This window comes from Hypanus sabinus, chromosome 10 (genome assembly GCF_030144855.1).
Source record: "Hypanus sabinus isolate sHypSab1 chromosome 10, sHypSab1.hap1, whole genome shotgun sequence".
Lineage (NCBI taxonomy): Eukaryota > Metazoa > Chordata > Chondrichthyes > Myliobatiformes > Dasyatidae > Hypanus > Hypanus sabinus.
In genome coordinates, this window is record NC_082715.1 from 103,612,379 (window position 1) to 103,636,188 (window position 23,810).

Here is a 23,810-nt window from a genome sequence, read left to right on the forward strand (position 1 = left end):
AAAGGGGGAAGAGGTTCTCACTCGCTGAAGTTCGAGCAGGTTGTGAATATACATTGAGTTCTCAGCTAATGATCTCGTTTGCTGTAACCGAGCCAGAGTACAAACATCGCCGCCTCCGCCGGTAGATCGCGCCCACTGAATCGAACACCAACCCCCCTACTCCGGTCCCTGAGGCGGAAATCCCGCCCAACAGAGCACTCTCATTGGCTCCGTGCCTCAGCAGCCTTGCTCCGACTGGCCAGCCGCGCTGTCGGTCTAGCGAGTAGGCGTCGCGGTTCCGGGGTCCGGCTGCGTGCTGGAAGTCGGAACGCTGGCTCTTTCGGACCGTTAAACGGTCGAGCGATCGCCTCTCGACTGTGGGCTAGCAGCAGCGGGAGAGAGGTCAGGCTGAGCGACGCTACTCACTGGTCCGCCCAGTACTCCATCATCCTGCCTCCTGAGCCCGGCTGGCTCAGGCCGAGAGCTGGGAAAGGCCTTCCTTAGTTCCTCCGGTACTTTGTGTCAGAAGCTGGCCGCCCGCGATCCGGGCCTCGGGTCGAGAGTTGCGGTCGTGCAGACCTCGCACGGGCTGAAGAAGAAGACTGGCACCGAGACCTCCAGGTGGAGTAGGTATGGGGGCCTGGTGAACCTGATCTCTTTCTTCTCTCCTCTATGTCCCTTCTCCATCGGCGGGGACTTTGGCAGGGCTCCCGCCTCCCCACTCGGGTAATTACCGGGGGCTGCGATGTTATTTCGAACTTGCTCACTAATCTGTTGGTTCTTTACCATGGGCCGTTGGACCCTCTGCCTTCACTCGCGCCGCACGGTGCACGTTGTATCTGCACTGACTAGGCCTCTTTGTTGTGGTCCGTGCTTCCCGTCGCTAATTGTTTAGCATGCGATCCTGGGGTAAATACATGAGGTGCTTCTTTCGAGGACCAAATATTTTCCTATTGAACATTTAGTGGCGGGGTGTGGAATGAATTGATGGTTTAGGTCCGTCTCTACTTAATGAGTCAGGTAACCGAGGAAGCCTGTAATTGGTTGTACTGTAATTCAGCCCGACTTGCTTCACCTCTACGGTATTAAGTTGAGGACAAAATTGCTTCGTGGAGTTGTTGTGACACTAAACTGTGGTTTGTTTTCAAATCATTCTGTGATGCAACAAGATCAATGGTGCGAAATGTCAATTTGGTGATAACCAAATGGCAAAAAGTACACCGAGGACAATTCTTAGGGTGCATGTAATTCAAGCAAGTTAAATTGATCAAACAGTTTATAATTTTGTGAATTATTCAGTAACAAGGGAAAACTAAGTTGTATGGTCGGAAAGCCCTTTATTTTGCGATGATTGTCAGCGGTTTGATGTATACTTCGGAGCGAAAGGCAATTGATCAGGTAACTCAAATCATCTCGTAACTGGGCAAAGTTCAAGATAGTTTGAGTTGTTAGGTTGTTGCAATGACATTTTTGTTTCATCTGGTCAGTTTGGAAAGGTATTTATGAAATACCTTGTTGAATGGTTTGGTGTTGAGTTTCATGTTGTATTTGCATTGTTTACTTGTCTACCACAGAGGAGTAGTTGTTTAGAAATACGTCTGATATATAATAGAATATGACATGACTGCTTTGATTTTGTTGCTGTGCATGTATGGGTGATTGTTACTGAATTTTGAACATGTGGCATGTTAATTGTTTTGTAATGGGCCTTCAACAGCAATTTCAAAGATGTTGCTCTATGCGTGTGTGCATACATACATGCATGTCTTCTATTCCTGTTCATATACAATAGTGGTCAGCTACCAAGATAGTATAAATTGACATGTGGCAGATATATAAAGATTGCACAATGGTCAAATTTAACTTTTAAGCGTATGAGAAGCCAAATGAAACTTTTGATGCTGGAAATCTGAAATTAAGAACAATGTTTGAAATGACAGTGCATCTCTGTAGAGAGAAAAACAACTTTTAAGTATTTCAGATCAATTATCTTTCTTTGCTTTTGTTTTGGGGAAAATGATCCACCCATCTCATTCTATGTTAAGCAGTTGGAGCTGGAACTGGATAAACTCTGGGTCATTTGGGAGGCTGAAGGGGTCAAGATAGGATATACAGAGAGGTAGTTACACCCAAGGTGTAGGATACAAGAAGTGGAAAGGGGTTAAGGGGCTAGTGCAGCATACCTCTGTGGCCATCCCCCTCAACAACAGGTATATCACTCTGGATACTGTTGGGGGTTGGGGCAGAATTGACCTAGTAGAGGAAGGTCACAGTGGTCGGGTCTCTGGCACCGAGTATGGCTCTGTGACTCGGAAGGGAAGGGAGGAGAATAGGTGAGCTGTATGAATTGGGGATTTGCTAGTTGGGAACAGACAGGAGGCTCTGTGAGCAAGAACTAGAGCATAGATAGTATGTTGCCTCCCAGATGCTGGGGTCTGGCATATCTCAGATCGAGTTCTCAGCATTCTTAAGTGGGAGGGTGAACAGCCATAAGTTGTGTTCCATGTAGATAACAGTGATATAGGTAGGACAAGTGACAAGGTCCTGCAAAGGGAGTTCAGTGCTAAGTTAAAAGGCAAGACCTCCAGGGTTGTGATCTCTGGATTGCTATGTGTGCCATGTGCTGGTGAGGCCAGTACTAGGAAGATTATACAATTTAATACATGGCTAACGAGTGGGTGTGGGAGGGAGGACATAAGATTTTTGGATCATAGGGCTCTCTTCCAGGGAAGGCGGGAACTGTACAGAAGGGACGGTTTCACCTGAGCTGGAGAGGGAGTAATGTTGTAGCTGGAATGTTTGTTAATGTTGCACAGTGGATTTAATGTAGAGTTACAGGGAAATAGCAACCAGAGTAGCAGAACAGTTAGTGGAGAGATGGTGGAGGCAGATCAGAGTTAAAAATCGAAAGGTTGAGCATGGTGTGAGCTGCTTGTATTTGAAAGCAAGAACTATTGTACCAAAAGCGGATGATAGTGTTGAAGATGAGGTAGCTGGTTTACAAACCAAGTCAATATTTAGAGAGAAGAGGCTGTTGGTGGGGTGAAATTACAGTCAACAGGATGAGTTGCAATGTAAAAGGCGGACAAAATCGAAAAGCATGAATACAGGACTAAAGGTGTTATATTTTAATATGTGCAATAAAGGGAATAGCACAGACGAACTTGTAGTACAGTTGCAGATTGGCATGTATGATGTATGCATCACTGAATCATAGCTGGGAGCTTAACATCCAAGGATACGCATTGTATCAAAAGGACAGGCAGGAAGGCAGAGGGAGCAGCTTTGCTCTTAGTAAAAATTGAAACCAAATCATTGGAAAGAGGTGATATAGGGTCAGAAGGTATCGAATCATTCTGGATAGAGTTAAGGCACTGGAATGGAATAAAGACCCTGCTGAGTGTTATACACAGATCCCCAAACCGATAATAGAAAATGAACATTATAAGGGCAATGTTATAATTGTCACGGAGATTTCAATATGCGGGTAGATTGAGAAAATCAAGTTGATACTGGGGAGTTTCTATAGTGTCTATGAGATGGCTTTTTAGACAACTAATGGTTAAACCCACTAGGGGATCAGCTAATCAGGTTTGCATGTTGTGCAATGAATCAGAATTGATTAGAGAGCTTAAGGAAAAAGAACCCTTGGGGGCAAGTGAGCATTAATATATGATTGACTTAACTCAAATTTGATAAGGAGAAGCTATAAAGTCAGATGTATCAGTATTACAGTGCAGTAAAGGGAATTACGGAGGCATGAGCGAAGAGGCCCGAATTGATTGGTAAAGTACATTGGCAGGGATGATGGCAGAGCAAGAATGGCTGCAATTTCTGGGAGCAGTTCAAAAAGCACAGGATATATACATCCCAAAGAGGAAGAATATTCTAAAGGAAAGATGACATAACCATGGCTAACGAGAAATCAAAGCCAACATAAAAGCCAAAATAGAGCAAAAATTAGTAGGAAGTTAGAAGATTGGGAAGCTTTTAAATACCATCAGAAGACAACTTTAAAAAAAACATTAAGGAAGTAAAGATGGAATATGAAAGTAAGCTAACCAAAGGTATTAAAGAGGGTACCAAAATTTTCTTCAAACACATAAAGTAAAAGAAAGGCAAGAGTGGATGTTGGACTGTTGGAGAGGTAGTAATAGGGGACAAGAAAATGGCGGCAAACTAAATTATTTTGTATCAGTCTTCACTGTGGAAGACATTAGCAATATGGTGGAGTTTCCAGCTGTCAGTGCGTGACTAGAAAAGGTTCTTAGCAAATTGAGAGGACTGAAGTTAGATAATTCACCTGAACTGGATGGCATTACAGGGGAGATTCTAGCATGGATAAAGCAGTGGCTGATTGACAGGACACAAAGAGTGGGAATAATGGGAGTCTTTACTGGTTGGCTGTCAGTGAATACTGGTGTTCCACAGGGACAGATACTTTTTACATTATATGTCAATGATTTGGATGATGAAATTGATGGCTTTGCAGATTAGTGGACGTCAATGAGTTAGACCGGCAGGAAGGGTTTAAAAGAAGACAGTTTTTCCTCAGCAGTTTGATCGAAGCATGACTGCGTAAGCGCATGGACGTCAGTGAGTTAGACTGGTGGGAAGGATTTAAAAGAAGACAGTTTTATAGAACGGGCGACAGAATAGAGGTAGTAGACAAAGTATCAGGGCTTTGGCTCAACAGGGCTTTGGCAATAACATGTCGAGATGAGGCAAATTACTTGTGTAGAATAGAAACAAGAAGTATATCTGTGAGGCCGGTGTTTTGTACTGTGTGGCAGATGTGGGATGTCCAGGAGACTCCCAGCATCATAGACAACCAGTTCTGCGCCAAGTGCATCAAGCTGCAGCTCCTTAGGGACTGTGTTAGGAAACTAGAGATGCAGCTCAGTGACCTTAGCCTGGTCAGGGAAAGTGAGGAAGTGATAGAGAGGAGCTATAGGCAAGTAGTCACCAGGGCCTCAGGAGACACATAAGTGGGTAACAGTCAAGAGAGGGAAGGGCAATAGTCAGATACTAGAGAGTATCCCTGTGGCTCTCCCCCTTAACAATAAGTACTCCTGTTTGAGTACTGTTGGGTTGGGTGACCTACCTGGGGGAAGCAACAGTGGCTGTGCCTCTGGCACAGAGTCTGGTCCTGTGGCTCAGAAGGGTAGGGAAAGGAAGAGGATGGCAGCAGTGATAGGAGACTATAGTTAGGGGGTCAGAAAGGCGATTCTCTGGACGCAGGAAAGAAACATGGATGGTAGTTTGCCTCCCAGATGCCGCGGTCCAGGATGTTCCTGATTGTGTCCACGATATCCTGAAGTGGAAGGTGAACAACAAGACATTGTGGTACATATTGGTGCCAACAATATAAATAGGAAAAGGGAGGAGATCCTGAAAACAGACCACAGGGAGTTAGGAAGGAAGTTGAGAAGCAGGACCTGAAAGGTAGTAATCTCGGGATTATTGCCCTTGTATAGAAACAGAGTGAGGTGAGGATAAATGTGTGGCTGAGGGATTGGAGCAGGGGGCAGGAATTCAGATTTCTGGATCATTGGGACCTCTTTTGGGGCAAGTATGACCTCTGCAAAAAGAATGGGTTGAATCCGAGAGGCACCAATATCTTGGTAGGGAGGTTTGTTAAGGCTATTGGGGAGAGTTTAAACTAGAATTGCTGGGGGGAGGGAACCAAACTGAAGAGACAGAGATAGGGGCAGTTGGCTCACAAATAGAGAAAGCTTGTAGGCAGTGTGAAAGGGAGGATAGGCAGGTGATAGAGAAGGGATGTACTCAGACTGATGGTTTGAGATGTATCCACTTTAATGCAAGAAGCATCATGAACAAAATGGATGAGCTTTGAGCGTGGATCAGTCCTTGGAACTATGATGTTGTGGCTATTACAGAAACTTGGATGACTCAAGAGCTGGAATGGTTACTTAGAGTGCCGGGCCTTAGATGTTTAAGAAAGGACAAGGAGGGAGGCAAAACAGGTGGGTGCATGGCACTGCTGATCTGAGATTGTGTCACGGCTGCAGAAAAGGAGGAAGTCATGGAGGGATTGTCTGCTGAATCTCTGCGGTTGGAAGTTAGAAAAAGGAAGAGGTTAATAACTCTACTGGATGTTTTTTATAGACCATCCAATAGCAATAGGGAGCAGATAGGGAGACAAATTCTGGAAAGGTGTAATACTAACAGGGTTGTTGTGGTGGGAGATTTTAATCTCCCCAGTATTGACTGGCATGGGGTGGAGTTTATTAGATGTGTTCAGGAAGGTTTCCTGACACAACGTGTAGCAAAGCCTACAAGAGGAGAAGCTGTACTTAATCTGGTGTTGGGAAATGAACCTGATCAGATGTCTCAGTGGGAGATCATTTTGGAGGTAGTGATCATAATTCTATCTCCTTTACCATAGCATTGGAGAGTGATAGGGACAGACAAGTTATGAAAGCACTTAATTGGAAGAAGGGGAAATATGAAGCTACTAAGCAGGAGCTTGGAAGCATAAACTGGGAACAGATGTTCTCAGGGAAATGTACGGCAGAAATGTGGCAAATGTTCAGGGGATATTTGCATGGAGTTCTGCATAGGTACATTCCAATGAGACAGAATGGTAGGGTACAGGAACCGTGGTGTACAAAGGCTGTTGAAAACCTAGTCAAGAAGAAAAGCTTATGAAAGGTTTAAAAAAAAAACTAGGTAGTGATAGAGATCTAGAAAATTATAAAGCTAGCAGGCAGGATTTAAGAAAACCCCAAGGAATTCTACAAGTATGTGAAAAGCAAGAGGGTAAGAAATGGTAGAATAGGATCAGTCAACTGTGACAGTGGAAAAGTGTGTATGGAACTAGAGGAAATATTGGAGAGATACTTAGTGAATACTGAAGCAAAGTATTCATTACGGAAAAGATTGTAGGGATGACTTACAGCAGATTGAAAAGTTTGAGCACATAGACATTAAGGAAGATGATGTGCTGGAGCTTTTGGAAAGCATCAAGTTGGATAAGTCACTGGGACTGGATGAGATGTACCCCAGGCTACTGTGGAAGGTAAGGAGGGAGATTGCTGATCCTCTGGCAATGATCTTTGTATCAATGAAGACGGGAGAGGTTCCGGAGGATTGGAGGGTTGCGGATGTTGTTCACTTAAACAAGAAAAGAAGTAGAGATAGCCTAGGAAATTATAGACCAGTGAGTCTTACTTCAGTGGTTGGTAAGTTGATGGAGAAGATCCTGAGAGGCAGGATTTATGAACATTTGGAGAGGCATGATAAAATTAGGAATAGTTAGCATGGCTTTATCTAAGGCAGGTCATGCCTTACGAGCCTGATTGAGTTTTTTGAGGATGTGACTAAACACATTGATGAAGGTAGAGCAGTAGATGTAATGTATATGGATTTCAGCAAGGCATTTGACAAGGTATCTCATCCAAGGCTTATTGAGAAATTAAGGAGGCATGGGATCCAAGGGGACTTTGTTTTGTGGATCCAGAATTGGCTTGCCCACAGAAGGCAAAGAATGGTTGTAGACAGGTCATACTCTGCATTGAGGTCGGTGACTAGTGGTATGCTTCAGGGATCTGTTCTGGGGCCCTTCTCTTTGTGATTTTTATAAATGACCTGGATGAGGAAGTGGGGGAGATGGGTTAGTAAATTTGCTGATGACTGGTTGGGGGTGTTGTGGATCGTGTGGAGGGCTGTCAGAGGTGACTGCGGGACATTGATTGCATGCAAAACTGGGCTGAGATGTGGCAGTTGGAGTTCAACACAGATAGTAGTTCATTTTGGTAGGTCAAATATGATGGCAGAATATAAACTGGGAACAGATGTTCTCAGGGAAATGTACGGCAGAAATGTGGCAAATGTTCAGGGGATATTTGCATGGTAAGACTCCTGGCAGTGTGGAGTATCGGGGTTCTTGGGGTCCGAGTCCATAGGACACTCAAAGCTGCTGCGCAGGTTGAGTGTAGTTAAGAAGGCATACAGTGTATTGGGCTTCATCTACCATGGGATTGAGTTTAAGAGCTGAGAGGTAATGTTACAGCTTTATAGACGCTGGTCAGACCCCACTTTGAGTATTGTGCTCAGTTCTGGTCACCTCACTACAGGAAAGGTGTGGAAACTAGAAAAAGTGCCTGGATTGGGGAGCATGCCTTATGAAAATAGGTTGAGTGAACTTGGCCTTTTCTACTTGGAGTGATGGAGAATGAGAGGTGACCTGATAGAGGTGTATAAGATGATGAGAGGAATTAATTGTGTGGATAGTCAGAGGCTTTTTCCTGGAGTTGAAATGGCTAACATGAGAGGGCACAGTTTTAAGGTGCTTGGTTTACTTATAGAGGGGATGTCAGAGGTAAGTTTTTTACGCAGAGGGTGGTGAGTGCGTGGAATGGGCTGCGGGTGGCCGTGGTGGAGGCGGATACGATAGGGTCTTTTAAGAGACTCCTGGATAGGTACATGGAGCTTAGGAAAATAGAGGGCTATGGTATCCCTCGGTCGGGGATCGGCAACCTGCGGCTCTGGAGCCGCATGCGACTCTTTCAACTCTGTGCTGCGGCGCACTGTGGCTTTGGAAAATAAATGAGTATTTAATTAAAATATATTTTATGTTAGTTTGTTAGTTTTTGAAATGTAATTCTAAATTTGAAGATTATGGTGATCTTGTACAATCTAAATAAAACGTTGTGGCGACCCATTTCTTGGCACATCCGAACCGGCTCACAATTTGCCAGCGTTCCGGCTAAGGGTGATAGCCTATGGGGGTTTGTGAGTACGTGTCTTTTGGAGCATCCGCGCCCACGGGGGGCAGGTTGAGAGAGGCTTAAAAGCAAGGCTGTGTAATTCGAATAAAGTTATCTTTGACTGCAGTTTAACCACTCCGTGTCGTTATTTTAGCGCTACGTGTAGCACACCGCTACAACGTGTTTTTATCGCTATTAATACACGTCACCACTGCCAGTGCCTGACACCCGCCAGTGCGCGATTTCTTTTAATTTTTCGATCCAAGGTAGGCTAACGATGTAGTAACCTTCAACCCAACGTCTTTTTTTCGGAGTTCAAAATGTTTTTGTTGCATGCAGAAATGTAATTTCGTTTTCTCTGCAGGAGTTCATCGATTTCATAAATGCAACACATTATAGTTTGTTTGTACATAGCATAAAGGCAAAAAAAACATTGTATCCAGTGTTATTTCATTTTAAATGTCAAATGGGTTTTGTGGCTCCCAGTGTTTTCTTTTCTGTGGGAAGCGGGTACATACGGCTCTTTCAGTGGTAAGGGTTGCCGACCCCTGCCCTAGGTAAATTCTAAATTAAGGACATGTTTGGCACAGCATTGTGGGCCAAAGGGTCTATATTGTGCTGTAGGTTTTCTATGTTTATTATTTGTAGGTTGAGGGACAGGTAGTTTTTGGGAAGTAGAGAAGGTCCTAGACAGGTTAGGAGGATAGGCAAAGAAATGGCAGATGGCGTACAGTGTTGGGAGGTGTATGGTCATGCGCTTTGTTGATTGAAGAAATAAAAGAGTTGAATATTTTCTAAATGGAGAGAAAATACAAAAAACTGAGGTGCAATGGGACTTGGAGAGTTCTTGTGCAGGATTCCCAAAAGGTTAACTTGCATGTTGAGTCTGTGGTGAAGGCAAATGCGATGTTAGCATTCATTTCAAGAGGACTAGAATATGAAAGCAAGGATGTAATGTTGAGATTCTATAAAGCACTGCTGAGGCCTCACTTGGAGTATTGTAAACAGTTTTGGGACCTTTATCTTAGAAAGGATGTACTGAAACTGGTGAGGGTTTAAAGGAGGATTACAGGAATGAATGGCATGATATGAAGAGTGTTTGATGTCTCTGAGCCTGCATTCACTAGAATTCAGAAGAGTGAGGGGTGACCTCATTGAAACCTATCAAATGGTGAAAGGCCTTGATATAGTGGATGTGGAGAGGATGTTTCTACGGTGGGAGAGTCTGAGACCAGAGGACGCAGCCTCAGAATAGAGGGGTGTCCTTTTAGGATGGAGGTGAGAAGGAATTTCTTTAGCCAGAGAGTGGTGGAATTCTTTGCTATAGCAGCTGTGGAGGCCATGTCTGTATGTATATTTAAGGCAAAAGTTGATAGATTCTTGACTGAAGGGATAATAGGGAGAAAGCAGGAGTTTGGGGCTGAGAGGAAAATTATATCGGCCATGATGAAATGTCATAGCAGACTCAATGGCCCAAATGACCAATTCTACTCCTATGTATACTCCTATAGTAAGACTTATGGCCTTACTAACTGCAAATGAACAAAATCCGTGCATGTACTTAATGCAGATAATCATCTGCCTTCAAATAGTTGCATCCTCCAAATCTTCTTTTTCATTGTAACATTCAAGTTGATTGTTAATACCTTCAATTTCTTCATAGTTTCTAACTTGTTGAAGTAATGAGATAGTTTCATTTTCACTCCCAGCTGTTTCTCATATTTACAAGCTGAATGCTTGAAACTGTAGTAAGCAAAAAAAAGTTCTGAATTGTCTTACTGTTTATTTCTCACCAACTATCAGTGACGACAATTGGCGCTATTTGAATTGTTCGCTTGAAACACCATGTTGGGTCTACTGGCCGCTCAAATGCATGTGATTAGCACTAGTTATAAGATGTTCAGCAGCAGTCTCCTGTCCCAATTAAGCAACATGGTGTCCCAAAAAAAGAATGGAATCACGGCTAATTTTTCAATTAGTTTTTGTTCTTTCAGAGTTGTCTAAAATATACAGCTGTCAATCAACTGATGGCCAAATTAAGCAGAATCCACTGTACTACCCTGGGATTCATTTTCTTGAAGGCATTCACAGTAGATCAAAGAAACACAATGAGTGAAAAGCTACACACAAGCAAAATCTGACAGTGTGCAAAAGACATGCTATGCAAATACAAAAATCTAGAATAAACTGGTATTACGAAGGCATTTGTTAATGGTTCACCTTTCATTTGTAAAGAATTCCATGTCTTGTCTAATAATTTAAGTCTGGAATCTTCAACAAAATACTAATTTCCCTTAGTATTAATAGCTAGGTTATCCATAAAATTGTTTGTTCCTCAATTATTAAAAATATCAATGATTCAAGAATAATTAAAAATTGTCTTAAACCTGGCATGGCTTGCAGGCTGAATTTTAAACTCATGGTGGAGATGCATATACCAGACAGATTGCTGCAAGTGTGATGCTATTAATTTAAGTGCTGAGAGGAAAACTGGTAACTTATACTATTCACTATTGCATTACACTTGTAACGAATACAGATGTAAATCATAGATTATCATGGATTTGTAAACTAATGCATAATGTTCTCATTTCCTAAATAAAACAAAGAGTTCTGAATCATGAATGTGTCTTGCTTCATGGTATGCATTTCATGTTTTCAGGTTTAGGTTGTCGTAAACAATGGAGCATTGAACTATCTTGCCTCAAATGTGCAGTAAGATTTGAAAACAAGGAAGGATAAATACTATAGGATTTCATATTTAACTGACTTGGCTGGAAGGCACCTTAAATTAATTTACTCATGAATAATTTTTGTAAGGATGCTTTACATAGAATGGTTGACATTTACAGAACTGCAAGTTGAATTTGCAACAGAAGATAGAAATTAACAGAAGAACATCGTGATTTTGAGTATAGAGAATCTATAACTTGCTATCTTTTGTAATTTTAAATACTTAAGGATTGTGGTGAGCAGACTAAGGAGTGTTTGACCTGCTACTTATTTAACTTCGTATTTTTCTGATTCTTATTTTCTTACATTAAAATTATCAGCTTATTTCACACTACTGTCAATTTAGCATGTTTTCTTGTGTTCTGCCAAAATAGTGTAATTTATTTACCTTTGTTGGCAGCAATAAATAAAAAGGTTTTCTTTCATGCTTTTGAATCCAGAGGTTTTTTCATTGCTTGTCCTTTTCACACTTTTCAATACTGGAGTGTGTTTTTTCATTAAGTACTTTCTGTACTTCTCTCTGCAAGCCATTTTGCTTAACTGTGCATTTGACACATGCAATTTCAGCAGATGTGCTCTTGGTTTGCAAATATAGGCCATAGCACAATAGTACAATCTGCTCTAAGTCAAGAGATTGTGATTACATGATCCTTATTGGCTTTTTATTTTAGGACTAAGGGAAAAGCAATATTTGAAATGTGTTAGCTGAAGACCTCTTTGGGCTTATTTCATGGATCTTTTCAAATGTTGGAAGCTTTCCAACAGATATTTGTAATTCTATCTGTCGCAGAATGATTTCCCTGTGGGACCTGGCTATGCTCAAATTTCTATATATCTTCTCCTTTAGTCTTGCTGCATCTTTATATTCTGTATTCACTCCATGTCGATTTTGGCTGCATAGAAAACCTGTTGGATTAATTCAAGCTCATCTTCATTGTAGCCATTTCTCCAATTTACCAGGTAGTGCATTTCCAAAAGCAGTGTTTTCTACCATCCTTGGCTTGAACCACGCCACAAGCCACCTGGTATGTAGGCTGCAATGGACTGGATTGAAAGGCTGCAGAGGGTTGTTAACTTGGCGAGCTCCATCACAGGCACAAGCATCCCCACCTTTGAGGACATCTTTCAAAGGTGGATGCCTCAGGAAAGTGGCATCCATCATTAAGGACCCTCACCATTCTGGGCATGCTCTCTTACTCCCACCAGAGAAGAGGTACAGGAGCCTGAAATCATGCACTTGTGGCAACCCACTTTCTGCGCAGGCGAACCGGCTGACAAATAGCCAGCGCGCGGGGAGAGACTTTGGTAATGCACCTCTGATGTCATTTCCGCCCGGAGAGGGTGGGCGCTAGGGTTTAAATGCCAGTGCCGCGAAGATTGAATAAACTAGTCTCGAAACGACTTATCGACTGCGTGTCGTTACTTCAGCGCTGTGTGTAGCACATCGCTACACACTTGATTTCCTGGGAACAGCTTTTCCTCTCCACCATCAAATTTCTGAATGGTGGATGAACCCAAGAAAACTTTGTTCGTTCTTCCTCTTTTTTGCACCATTTATTTGTAATATATAATAATTTCATGTTTGCATTGTCCTGTTGATGCAAAATAACAGATTTCATGACATATGTTAATGACAATAAATCTGATTCTGTCGCCAAACCTGTTAACATTTCACCTGCACTCTGGTGTTTAGGCCTTGATTAGTCAAATTCCATCTCCAACGTATTGGCATCGTTCATCCACATCTGACTCTGATGTTTCTAATTGATTTGGTCTATTTTAGTGGCATGTAGATTATTTGCCCAGCTCAGTCCAGTCCAACCCTCCCGACCATTGAGCACATCTGCAAGAAAGCAGCATTCCTTATCAAGCACCATCCAGACTACGCTCTCTGCCTCTGCTACCATCGGGAAGGAGACACAAGAGCTTTGCGTCCCATGTCACCAGGTTTGGGAACAATTATTACTCTTCAACCATCAGACTCCTGAGCCAGTGTGGATCACCTCAACACTGAACTAATCCACAACCTATAGACTCACTTTCAAAGACTCTACATCTCATATTCTCAGTGTTGTTTATTTACATTTTAAAATATTTTCACAGGTTTCCTTTTGCATATTTGGTTTGTCAGTCTTTGTAGGTTTTCATTGTTTCTTTGTCTACTATGAGTGCCTACAAGAAAAATGAATCTGGTTAGTATATGGTGGCATATACAATACATTGATAAAGCACAAATAACACTGCAATCCTATAACTCTTGGTTACTACAAGATTATTATAGAGCATAAACTTGACTGGTTTCTTCCCTCTATATTAGCTGTCTCAGATACTGGTACTGTTGAACTTCATCCATAATAAAACGAGACCATCCATTTGTTTGTCTCTTAGGCAAGGTTACTCCCCATGCTCACTTTTGGTCTTTCCCTGGTAGTTCTTCAGGGCGTTGTTTTTCATCTTAGAGCCGCCTCTTTTTTTTATGCCCCTTAAGTTGTTCCTACCAAATACAAATACTTTATTGTCACCAAACAATTGGTACTAGAGCGTACAATCATCACAGTGATATTTGTTTCTGTGCCTGAAGTACAAAGAAAATGGTGGGCAGAGGGATCCTAAAGCCCCTCCGCTTCAATCTGACCAGCAGCTCAGCTCTTTTCCTACGCTTCCTCAGTATTTTGTGTATCTTTCCAGATTTCCATCAATGCAGTGTGTTGTTGGCAGCTCTTTGAGGTTGGTGGATGCATCCCGCAGGGATCGATCGGCGGGGCGCGTCGTCAAGTGCTCCAGGTCGGGCTGAGTGCCACTTCCAACTGTCGGGGGCCCAGGCTGTCGATCGGGTTGGGCCCCGAAGCTGACACTTAATCCTGGAGGGCCGGGCTGCCAGCTGAAACAAGTCCATGAACTGTGTCACGGTTGCGGAGGCCTCACTTCCGGCAGTTGTGGATAGCCACCAACGAGGCTCTACGGTGGTTGCTGTGGGGAAGCATCTGGGGTATCTTGAGGTACCACTCCATGCTTGGTGGAATTCATTAAATTGATTTGTATGTCCCACCTCAATTTCACAAACCTCTTAGTGACATACTTTCCAATTTTAATCCCTTTTCATATCAAGACTTTTGTAAGAGATATTTCATTCACAAATTGAATACAAATTTCAAGCAAAACAATTTGGGAAGAATTGGTAAGCTTTGTTAAACAGAACAAAATATTGGCATTGAAAAAAATAATCACACTAAAAGATGATAAATACTTAAGATAGATCGGTTCCATGTTGGAGTTTCAAGTATAGGTGGGAAATTTGCAAATTTGTTTTTTATGTTTGGGAAGTCATGTAATTCACACAATGGTAAGTGTGAGGATACTCAGACAGATTAGCTACCTTAACTTAGTTTAGTTTAAGTTATTAGCATTCATAATTCATCGGCATACTTTTGGTGATCTAAGATCTAGTGTGGATTTGTAAAACAAATACAGTGTACAGGATCTTATCTTTGAATATTATTTATGTGGTGTTCCAAAAGGCACATGAAGTCTGTTTATAAGAGGCTATTAGCTAATACTGAAATGTGAATCTAAATACAAATTAATGATTTGCTTCCACAACAGAATTGGATAGGCATTCAAATTAGACATAATATCCTCTATAGATTTATGTCAAGTAAGAATTAGTTATTCTTTAGGAATTAGTTGAGTGATAGGATGGAGTAATAATAAAATAATTTTTCAAGGTGAAATGTTGAAACATTCTAAGCTTCATAGTTTGGTAAATTAAATGACGGGTACTGACCTAATGAGGAATTGCATTTGTAAGCATTATTTTTTCAATATTGGTTGCAAGGTTAGTATTGATATGCACGTTTATTTTAATATAAACCCAAAGCTCTCTTCAGCCTATTCTGCTCAATCAATAGAAACAGCTGAAGTTGACATTACTATAAGTTAGTTTCACTCAAAGTTTCATGCGTTATTATGAAGTGGGTGTGCATTTTATTAATGATGAGAAAATCTGAGGAATCCAACATTTTGTGCGTGTTGCATGCATTTTAGTGATGTGCTCAACAACGGTTATTGTTAATCTAATCATTCTCTTTCTGATAACTTGTACATTGTAATTTGTGCATGAATAATTCTAAAATATAGTGCTTCAGTATTTTTCCCTCTGTACATTTCCTTTATTTAGCACTGTGCAATGTTTTAAACGATATTGCCCTCTGTTATGTTGACCTTGAGGTAAGCTGCTCCCTTGGCCTGAAGATCTCAAAAATCTCTGGAATTTACAGTATGTCCATCTGTAGGTGGTATTTCCACAGAAAATGTGAACTTTAGCTTTATCAATGGATTAAAAGATTTGAATTCACTCTTACAAATGTTAGGTCATCTACACTCAAGTTTAAAGTTGTTGGAATTAAGTCTTGAGACTAATATAGAACAGTGGAATTAAATTTAGATTATTTGAGTAAGGATTAGGCACAGACTTGGCAAATCAGTGCCTCAAGGATGCCTTATTAATTCGTTTTGCATATTCGTTATGAAAGTCTAAACTTGTATAGAGGAAGGCATGCAACACACACAAAATACTGGTGGAACGCAGCAGGCCAGGCAACATCTATAGGAAATAGCACTGTCAACATTTTGGCATCAGGACGAAGGGTCTCAGCCCGAAACGTTGACAGTGCTTCTTCGTATAGATGCTGCCTGGCCTGCTGCGTTCCATCAGCATTCTGTGTGTGTTTCTTGAATTTCCAGCATCTGCAGATTTCCTTGTGTTTGCTAGAGGAAGACATGCAGTTACTTAGAAATATTGGTAGGCTATTTTGTGATTCTGCTTTCAAACTAGTTTCCTATCTTTAAACTACAGTCTGCCCTCGGTTCCGCATGCGCGTATTTAACCAACCGCGGATCAGGAAAATCCGGAACTTCTCTCTCCAGCACTCTTTATTTGAGCATATACAGACTTTTTTTATTGTCATTATTCCCTAAACAATACAGTATAGCAACTATCTACATAGCATTTACATTGCATTAGGTAATATAAGTAATCTAGAGATGATTTAAAGTACAGGCGGTCTTTTAAGTCGCATTTGTACGTAAGTCGGAACAGGTACTGATGTTATTTAGCATCAGTTAGTCAAATGTTTGTCTTAGTATATATATTTTACCTTTCTATGCATATAAAACACAAAAAAATATGTATTTCAATAATTAAACCACTGCGTAGCTTTCATCGGGGCAGGGCCATTCACATGCTCCATTATTCTCACTTTATCCTTTAAAATTGTTCTGATCGTTGACCAACTGTAGGCTAACGCTTTTCCAATGACCGATGGTGTTTCACCTCTTTCCGATTGCTTTATTATTTCCACTTTATTTTCCGTCAACGGAACAGAAACCCTGCGGATTCAGCAGCAGCCGCGGGTGTCGGGTCCGAAGCTCCCCTGGGTCCTAAAGCCCACCCGCACTGAGACAGGTTACATAAGGGACTTGAGCATCTGCGTTGATTGGTATCCGCAGGGGGTCCCGGAACCAGTCCTCTGCAGATAAGGAGGACCGACTATATGTAGTATACACATAAAGGTGCAAAATGTTGGAAATGCTGGCATGTCAAGTATTGTTGTTTCAAGTTGAATGCTCCTCAGGACTTGGAACTGAAGCATTTAACTTTGTTTCTCTATTTTATTGATACAGAATTTTTCCAAAATTTTCTGCTCAGATTTGAAGCATGAATTTTCTATTTCTTTGCATTTCATTATGAAAGGTACCATGAATGTTTGTAGTTTTTCGGTGATATTTCAGAAGCATTGCAAACCAATTCATAGAGTTTTCCATTGCCTGAAATACAAATGAGGCACAGGCTGTTTGTCTCAGGAAATAAACTGAAATGTTGCTTTTGTGCTGCTAATAATATCTGGTAATATTTTTCTTCCTTTGAATGTCAGCATGGTAGCACTCCTGAGTCAAAGTTGGGATTCAATTGCTCATATCAGTACTGATTGCTGTTTCTCATATAAACCGTGACACTTATTTTGAGCATGAAATGTAACGTTTTTTCTAAACAGATTCCAGTTAATTGGGCCATCAGTTTATTGGAGTAGCTGCTCAAAAACTAAATTGAGAAAATAGTGGGGATTTTCTTTGTTTATCTGAGGAGTATAACCAGCTATGATACTTAATTGGGGCAGGAGACTGTTATTGAATAGTTTCTACCTAGTGTCAGTGGCCATTAGAGACTACACCATGATTAGTGATCAGTTTTTAAATGGTGTAAGTTGTGTGTATTTGTGTTCAAAAAGCTGTTATTTTTGTCACTAATAGTTTTGCTCACTGCTGTTTCAAGCATTCAGTCTTTGAGATACTAGAAACAACTGGGAGTAAAAATGAAACAATTTTACTACTTCAAGTTAGGAATTACAATGAATGTTACCTTGAATGTTGCAATGAAGATTTTGAGATGCAGTTGTCTGTATTATATGAAGCCAACCATTATCTGTACTAGGTGTCTGTTGATTTTTTTCATTTACAGTTTATCATGAGAGCATGGCAGATGAATTCCTCTGAAAACAATTAGCAACTAATACAGTTTTATAGTATGCAGAGGTATATGCGGTATTCTAACTTTTTTCCTGTATTTCATTTAAGTACTCAGCTAAGCCATAGTTTGGCTTGTTTTATCTACCTCTTAACTCTTTCCATAAAACTTCAGCTAATTGGGGGGGGGGCCACTCAATTCAACCAAAATATACATGAATGTCAGTTTGTATTGGTGTGAATACATCTGGAGTACCATGTATGAATTTCAAATTTAAGGAAAGATGATGATGCTGTGGAAGCAGTTCAGAGAAGGTTTACTGAACTACCATCTCGAATGGGTAGGTGGTCCCATGAAGGAAGGCTGGTCAGGCCAAGCATCTAAACTGGCAGAGTTTAAAAGTTGAGTCTTGATTGAAACAGATAAGATAATGAGAGGCTTTGACAAGGTGAATGTGGAAAGAATATTCTTGTAGAATAGGGATGTTAGCCATTTACAGCGGATGAGAATTGTTTTTTAAAAAGAAGTGAAAATGGAACCTTTGACTGAGCAAGGGTATGAAAGACTACTATGAGTACAAGAACAGTTTCATATTAAAATTGTAGATTAATTCACTCCTGCATGAAAGCTTAGTGGAGCTAAAGTGAAACATTACAGGGAGAAAAATGTTTCATTTGTTTCATTTGCCTTGCTTGTTACTAGGATTGCACTGATACAAAGTCTCTTGTAACCCCATGATTTAAGACGCCACCATGAAGAACGTAGATGGTGAATGGTGTTCAGCTCAATTAATGGAGAATGCTCCACAGTTTCTCTAGTTCAATGAGATTTTTAAAAGTATGGTGCTGCTTCATGCAAATCTCATGGGGTTGAAGATCATGTTCCTTTTGCCTCCAATTAGATGAATGGAATCCACAATCCAATTCATGAAGCAACTCTGGCCATTCGTAGTGGGATTTTCCTTTAGTGTAATCCTCAGCATTTTGCTGAAATTCCGTTATGTTTTCTGCCACTATCTGTGCATTAGATCAGATTTTCTGAATAGTACTAACTTAGTACTTTATAAATGCATTTTAGCACCAGAAGTAAGGGAAGCTTTTTTTTCTGCTTTTCTACAAATGCCTCCCGAAATTACTTATAATAAAACTGGGAAGTATCACTTGAGAAATAACATGATTGAGATTAATGTATTTGAACCAATGAATTTGGTTTGGCTGTATTCTGGCCAGGTTAATATTTTACTTTTATAGCTGAACATATTCATCCATATTTTACATTAAGCTGTATTGAAAATTAAGCAGTGAGCAATGCTTTTATTTAAAATGACTTGCCAACGTCCCAGAGGTATGGACATTAATAGAGGTTAGAAAAGGCCTTTGATTTTCCATATTGAACTGAATTTTAAGATTTAAATTACAAGAACATCTGATTTAGTAATTATTTGAAATCATTAAATTCAAAAGTAATACAATTATGGATCTTAATTTGCAGAATTTGCGTACAATTAAAACATTCAAAAGGAATGAACTTGACCATTGGTATACAGTTGTGAATAGTTTTATCTAGAAATTAGATTCCCCCTATAAATCATCTTGCCCCAAAACCTAATTGAAAATAAAATTGAGATATTCTTGCTTAATAAATTGTATACTTCCATTTAAGAAGTATTAAAATATTTGTTCCTTCAGAGGCTTCTGCCATCTGTTACTCACTCCCCACTGGGAAGTAGTTTAGTGCCATTGAATTTACATTTCTTTGTAAATATCCATCGAGTTGAAGGAAAACTCCATGGCTAGGGAAGAGAATGGAGGGTGAAGAAAGCTTGATAGCATCTTGCGCTGTGAATAGTAATGTGCCCAATAAGTAAGCACTGATCTTTTATAGATTATTGATCATTGACTATAGCCCTGCCTTCATTACTTTAATTCTAAGGTCATGTCCTCAGCACCCAACTCTATTCCCTATATACTCATGACTATTGTGGCCAGTTTCTGCTCTTAACTCCATCTACAAGCCTGGGGATGATGCCACTGGAATGGGCTGTATCTCAAATAACAATAAGTGAGAATGAAGAAAAAAAGATAGAGGCTCATGACATGCCATGACAATACCCTTTCACTCAATGTCAGCAGAATAAAAAAGCCTGTCTTGACTTCAGGAAGGAGGGTGATGTACATGCTCTTGTTTACATCGGTGATGCTAAGGTAGAGAATATTGAGAGCTTCACGTTCCTAGGAGTAAACATAACCCAACCTGACCTGACCTGACCTGACCTAATCTTGCTGATACTACAACCAAGAAAGCTCTCCAGCTCTACTTTGTCAGGAGGTTCAAGTATAGGTGGGAAATTTGCAAATTTGTTTTTTAAGTTTGGGATGTCATGTAATTCACACAATGGTAAGTGTGAGGATACTCAGACAGATTAGCTACCTTAACTTAGTTTAGTTTAAGTTATTAGCCCGGGCAGCACTTTATCTGTAACACTCTATTCTGCATTTGGTTACTACTATACTTTACATTGTTTTACTTCAGTGAATTGTTATACATTGATATATGTTAATAATATGCAAGACAAGTTTTTTCACTATTTTGGTATATGTGACAATAATCACTTTTCCAAGTGGATAACTTGCATGTAAATAGGTACTAATGACTGGTTTTGAGGTATTTAACTGTAATTTCCCTGTTGCTTTACAGGCCTGACCTCTGTTTTCAATTTTCAAGCTTCCATTGCAACCAAATTCTTTTCACTATTGTTTTTCTAAATGCCACATGTTATTAGTTTGTGTGGGTATTGTTGCTTAGCAGGTAACAGGTTTATGAGATTTCAGATTGTAAACTAAACTGATTGTTTCACTTGCAGGTTTGTGTTCTGCTTGACATCATCTATATTTGACCTCAGATATTAAGAATTGACTGCCCAGCTGACCATGGTGAGTATTTTTCTATTTGTTCTTTCAAGTCCAGTGGCAAAACAGGTTGTGATTTGGCTTGTGACACCACAATATTCCAATCAATATTCAACTTCTCTGGTGATGCCTATATTTTATGTCGTGCTTCAGGTCACTAACTTGAAAAGTACAGTCCGCCAGATTTCGGGCAATGGCTTGATATCTTAAATTTGATGTTCATCTTTTTATAAATGTGTGAAATTAACACTTTGTTGTCTAACTTAGTGCAGCACTATCTAGATGGTATGCAGCCTTTTGCTCAGTTGAATAACAAGCCACACCCATGGAACCAGACAATGATATTGCACTGGATATTTTGATAACAAATGTGGTCTGTGTATTTAAAACAAGATGCCATTTAAATCTGCGAAAGATTGCACTGGAAGGAACAAATGTAATCTACAAAAGAGATGTTGGGGTAAGATCTAGTTTTTGTCTACCCTTCATTGTATTACAAGAAACCATCTGATATTCTTTATACTGCAATAAGCAACAATAAGTGATAGTCATGTTTAAATTTTGTTTTCAGAAGTTAGTAAATTTCAAGGTTATTTACTGATCAGTTCAATAAGGGTAATATTTGTTATTGCTTAATAAGCTCTGTAATTTTATGATTAATCTTATTAATATTTGTGGATGCAGGCAACTGAAAAACTTGATGTTTTTAATTTTCAATTTTTTTGAAGTTTTCAAAATGCTTTGTGAGTATATCTTAATAATTGATTTGAATAATAAATTTAAAGTGTAGCCTTTCGGAATTTTAAGCTCCACTCATCCAGTACCCTCGGCACTGGTGCCAGGTTCCAGGTTTGCAATGCAATTGGATATCCTTTTGGTATCTTCATACAGTTTTTTAGACATTTGGTTGCTTTTAGATGTTACAAACTAGTACAATAAATTTTCCACTGAACCCAGTGAGTTTAAAGGAAGCTCACATAATGGATCCCAATATGTTTTAAAGGCAAGCATAAGTCTGAGTTCCATTAAGCCAAATGACCACTTGATGGGATTTCCTAACAATTGGACAGCAGAAAATTGAAAATCTGTGGTAATTTCACTTGTTGCCTTTCAGCCTTTTATTAAAAGACAATGAACAGAATTTTAACTTGTTTTTTTTAGTGTTTCATTTGGTTTTGAGCTGATCATTTTCCTTACTGGATACCTTTGTAATTTGTATACCCTTTTTTGTAATTTGAATGAAAATTTAAATCATTATATCTTTGGCATTTATAACTGCTATTACATTTTGTGCTTTATTTTGATGAATTAAGTGGAAGTTATCATGTGTATTAAGCCTCCCATCTGAATTACTCATGCTTCTGGATTGCTGTAAGATAAAGACCCTGCATCACTAAACATGTGTTTGCATATAATTAAAATCATGCAATGAACTGACATGGTAGGAGTTCATTTGGTCCATTGTGTCTTTGCTGGTTCTTCTGCAGAGGAATCTAATTGCAATTTTCTGTTGTTCTACTGAGCTCTTCATATTGTTTTCTTTCAAATATTTATAGTTTTCTTGACTTTTCCTTCTAATTCATCTTCTGCCTCCTTGCCCAATGTGCACTTCAGAAAACAGTAGCTCACAGTACATGGAAAAACAATCCCTCTTGTTCCAGTTCTTCAGACATTCATCTTTGATCTTTGTCCTCTCGTTACTGACTTGTCCAAAACAGGAAACAGTTCCTCCTTATTTATTCACTTATAACTGTTTGATTTTGGACACCTCTGTTAAAGCTTTTTTTTTCTGGTGATCAAGCCATGTGTTTCAGTTGTCTCCACATAACTGGATTCCCTCATCCCAGGTATCTCATAATTGTGGTTCCACATACAATGGACCAGTATCCTAAAACAGAATTGTCAAAGGTTAAATAGGATTTTTTTTCAAGCTATCATTACTATAACATGAATTAGTAAATGTATGCTCTATCGTTTGGCATGCTAACTGAATTATTGCAATTAATAAGTAAGCATGCATACCACAACCATAATTCATCATAACAAATTGTGTACCAAGCATTTTTAATTAGTTCAATGACTTCTGCTAAAATAACTAGAATTCAACAAATTTTGGATAACATTAACTTAGAATATTAAAACAGATGTATAACTTTAAAAAGGTAGCTGCATCAGGGTAAGTATTTCAAGTACATTTCAGTTAACATTAAAGAAAAGGTTTTTGTCTTTCAAGGCAAAAGTGAAATTTTCTGAAGTGATGTAATAGGAAATGATTACTGACTTATTTAAGCCTCCTTGTTCTGAATATAGGTGTCTTGCATTCACTATGCTAAGAAAATCAATTTCTGCAGTGTTTAATTAAAGACTGATTTCATTTATTTTTTTAAGATCACGCCACCAACTGGAATGGGCTGAATTTATTGCCTATCCCTGAATGAGGTGATGGTGGTGTGTTTCAGAATTAACGCAGTTTGTGATTTGAGGGATGCTGTTGGCCTAGCCTTAGCAAGGAGCTGCAATGAATTTTGCAGCCTTTGTGTGTGGTGTTGGACAGAATGAATATTTACAATAGTTGATGGAGGTGCCACCCAAGTGACCTACTCTGTAAAGAGTTTTGAGAGTTGTTGGAGCTGCACTCATCCAGAGATGTGGAGAATATACCATTGTCCTCCAGTCTTGTGCCTTGCAGACAGAAAGGCTTGGTGCTGTACAGAGTTTTGTCACTCGTCATAAGATATCTAATCTCGTACATGATCTTATTGTCATTATTTATTTGGCTAGTCCAGTTTCTGGCCTTTGAAAAATCCATGATTTTGATGCCTGAAAATTCAACAGTGATAATGGCATTAAATGTCGAGAGTGGATGGTTAGATTTCTTTCGACTAGTCGTGGCTTAGCATTACAGTGGTGCAGGTATTATTTTTTGCTCATTTT

At 39.8% G+C, this 23,810-nt stretch overlaps 2 protein-coding genes across 9 annotated transcripts in view; one reads left to right on the plus strand and one right to left on the minus strand.

Annotated features, from left to right (window-relative positions):
• Positions 1 to 223: 223 nt before the first annotated feature.
• Positions 224 to 23,810, plus strand: part of tbpl1 (TBP-like 1) — a 49,781-nt gene continuing 26,194 nt past the window's right edge. The window contains exons 1-3 of one of the 8 annotated variants that reach the window (XM_059982454.1): positions 224 to 609; positions 20,831 to 20,900; positions 21,149 to 21,336. In XM_059982454.1, the coding sequence (XP_059838437.1) occupies positions 21,202 to 21,336 (135 nt within the window). In that variant the 5' untranslated portion in view covers positions 224 to 609; positions 20,831 to 20,900; positions 21,149 to 21,201. Of the gene's footprint in view, positions 610 to 14,186; positions 14,444 to 20,830; positions 20,901 to 21,143; positions 21,337 to 23,810 lie in introns of those variants that run through there. The other 7 variants (XM_059982455.1, XM_059982457.1, XM_059982451.1 and 4 more) reach the window with 7 other exon arrangements.
• slc2a12 (solute carrier family 2 member 12) overlaps positions 21,418 to 23,810 on the minus strand; it is an 87,046-nt gene continuing 84,653 nt past the window's right edge. Inside the window, exon 7 of the mRNA XM_059982443.1 lies at positions 21,418 to 22,764. Within this exon, the coding sequence (XP_059838426.1) occupies positions 22,715 to 22,764 (50 nt within the window). The 3' untranslated portion in view covers positions 21,418 to 22,714. The remainder of the gene's footprint in view (positions 22,765 to 23,810) is intronic.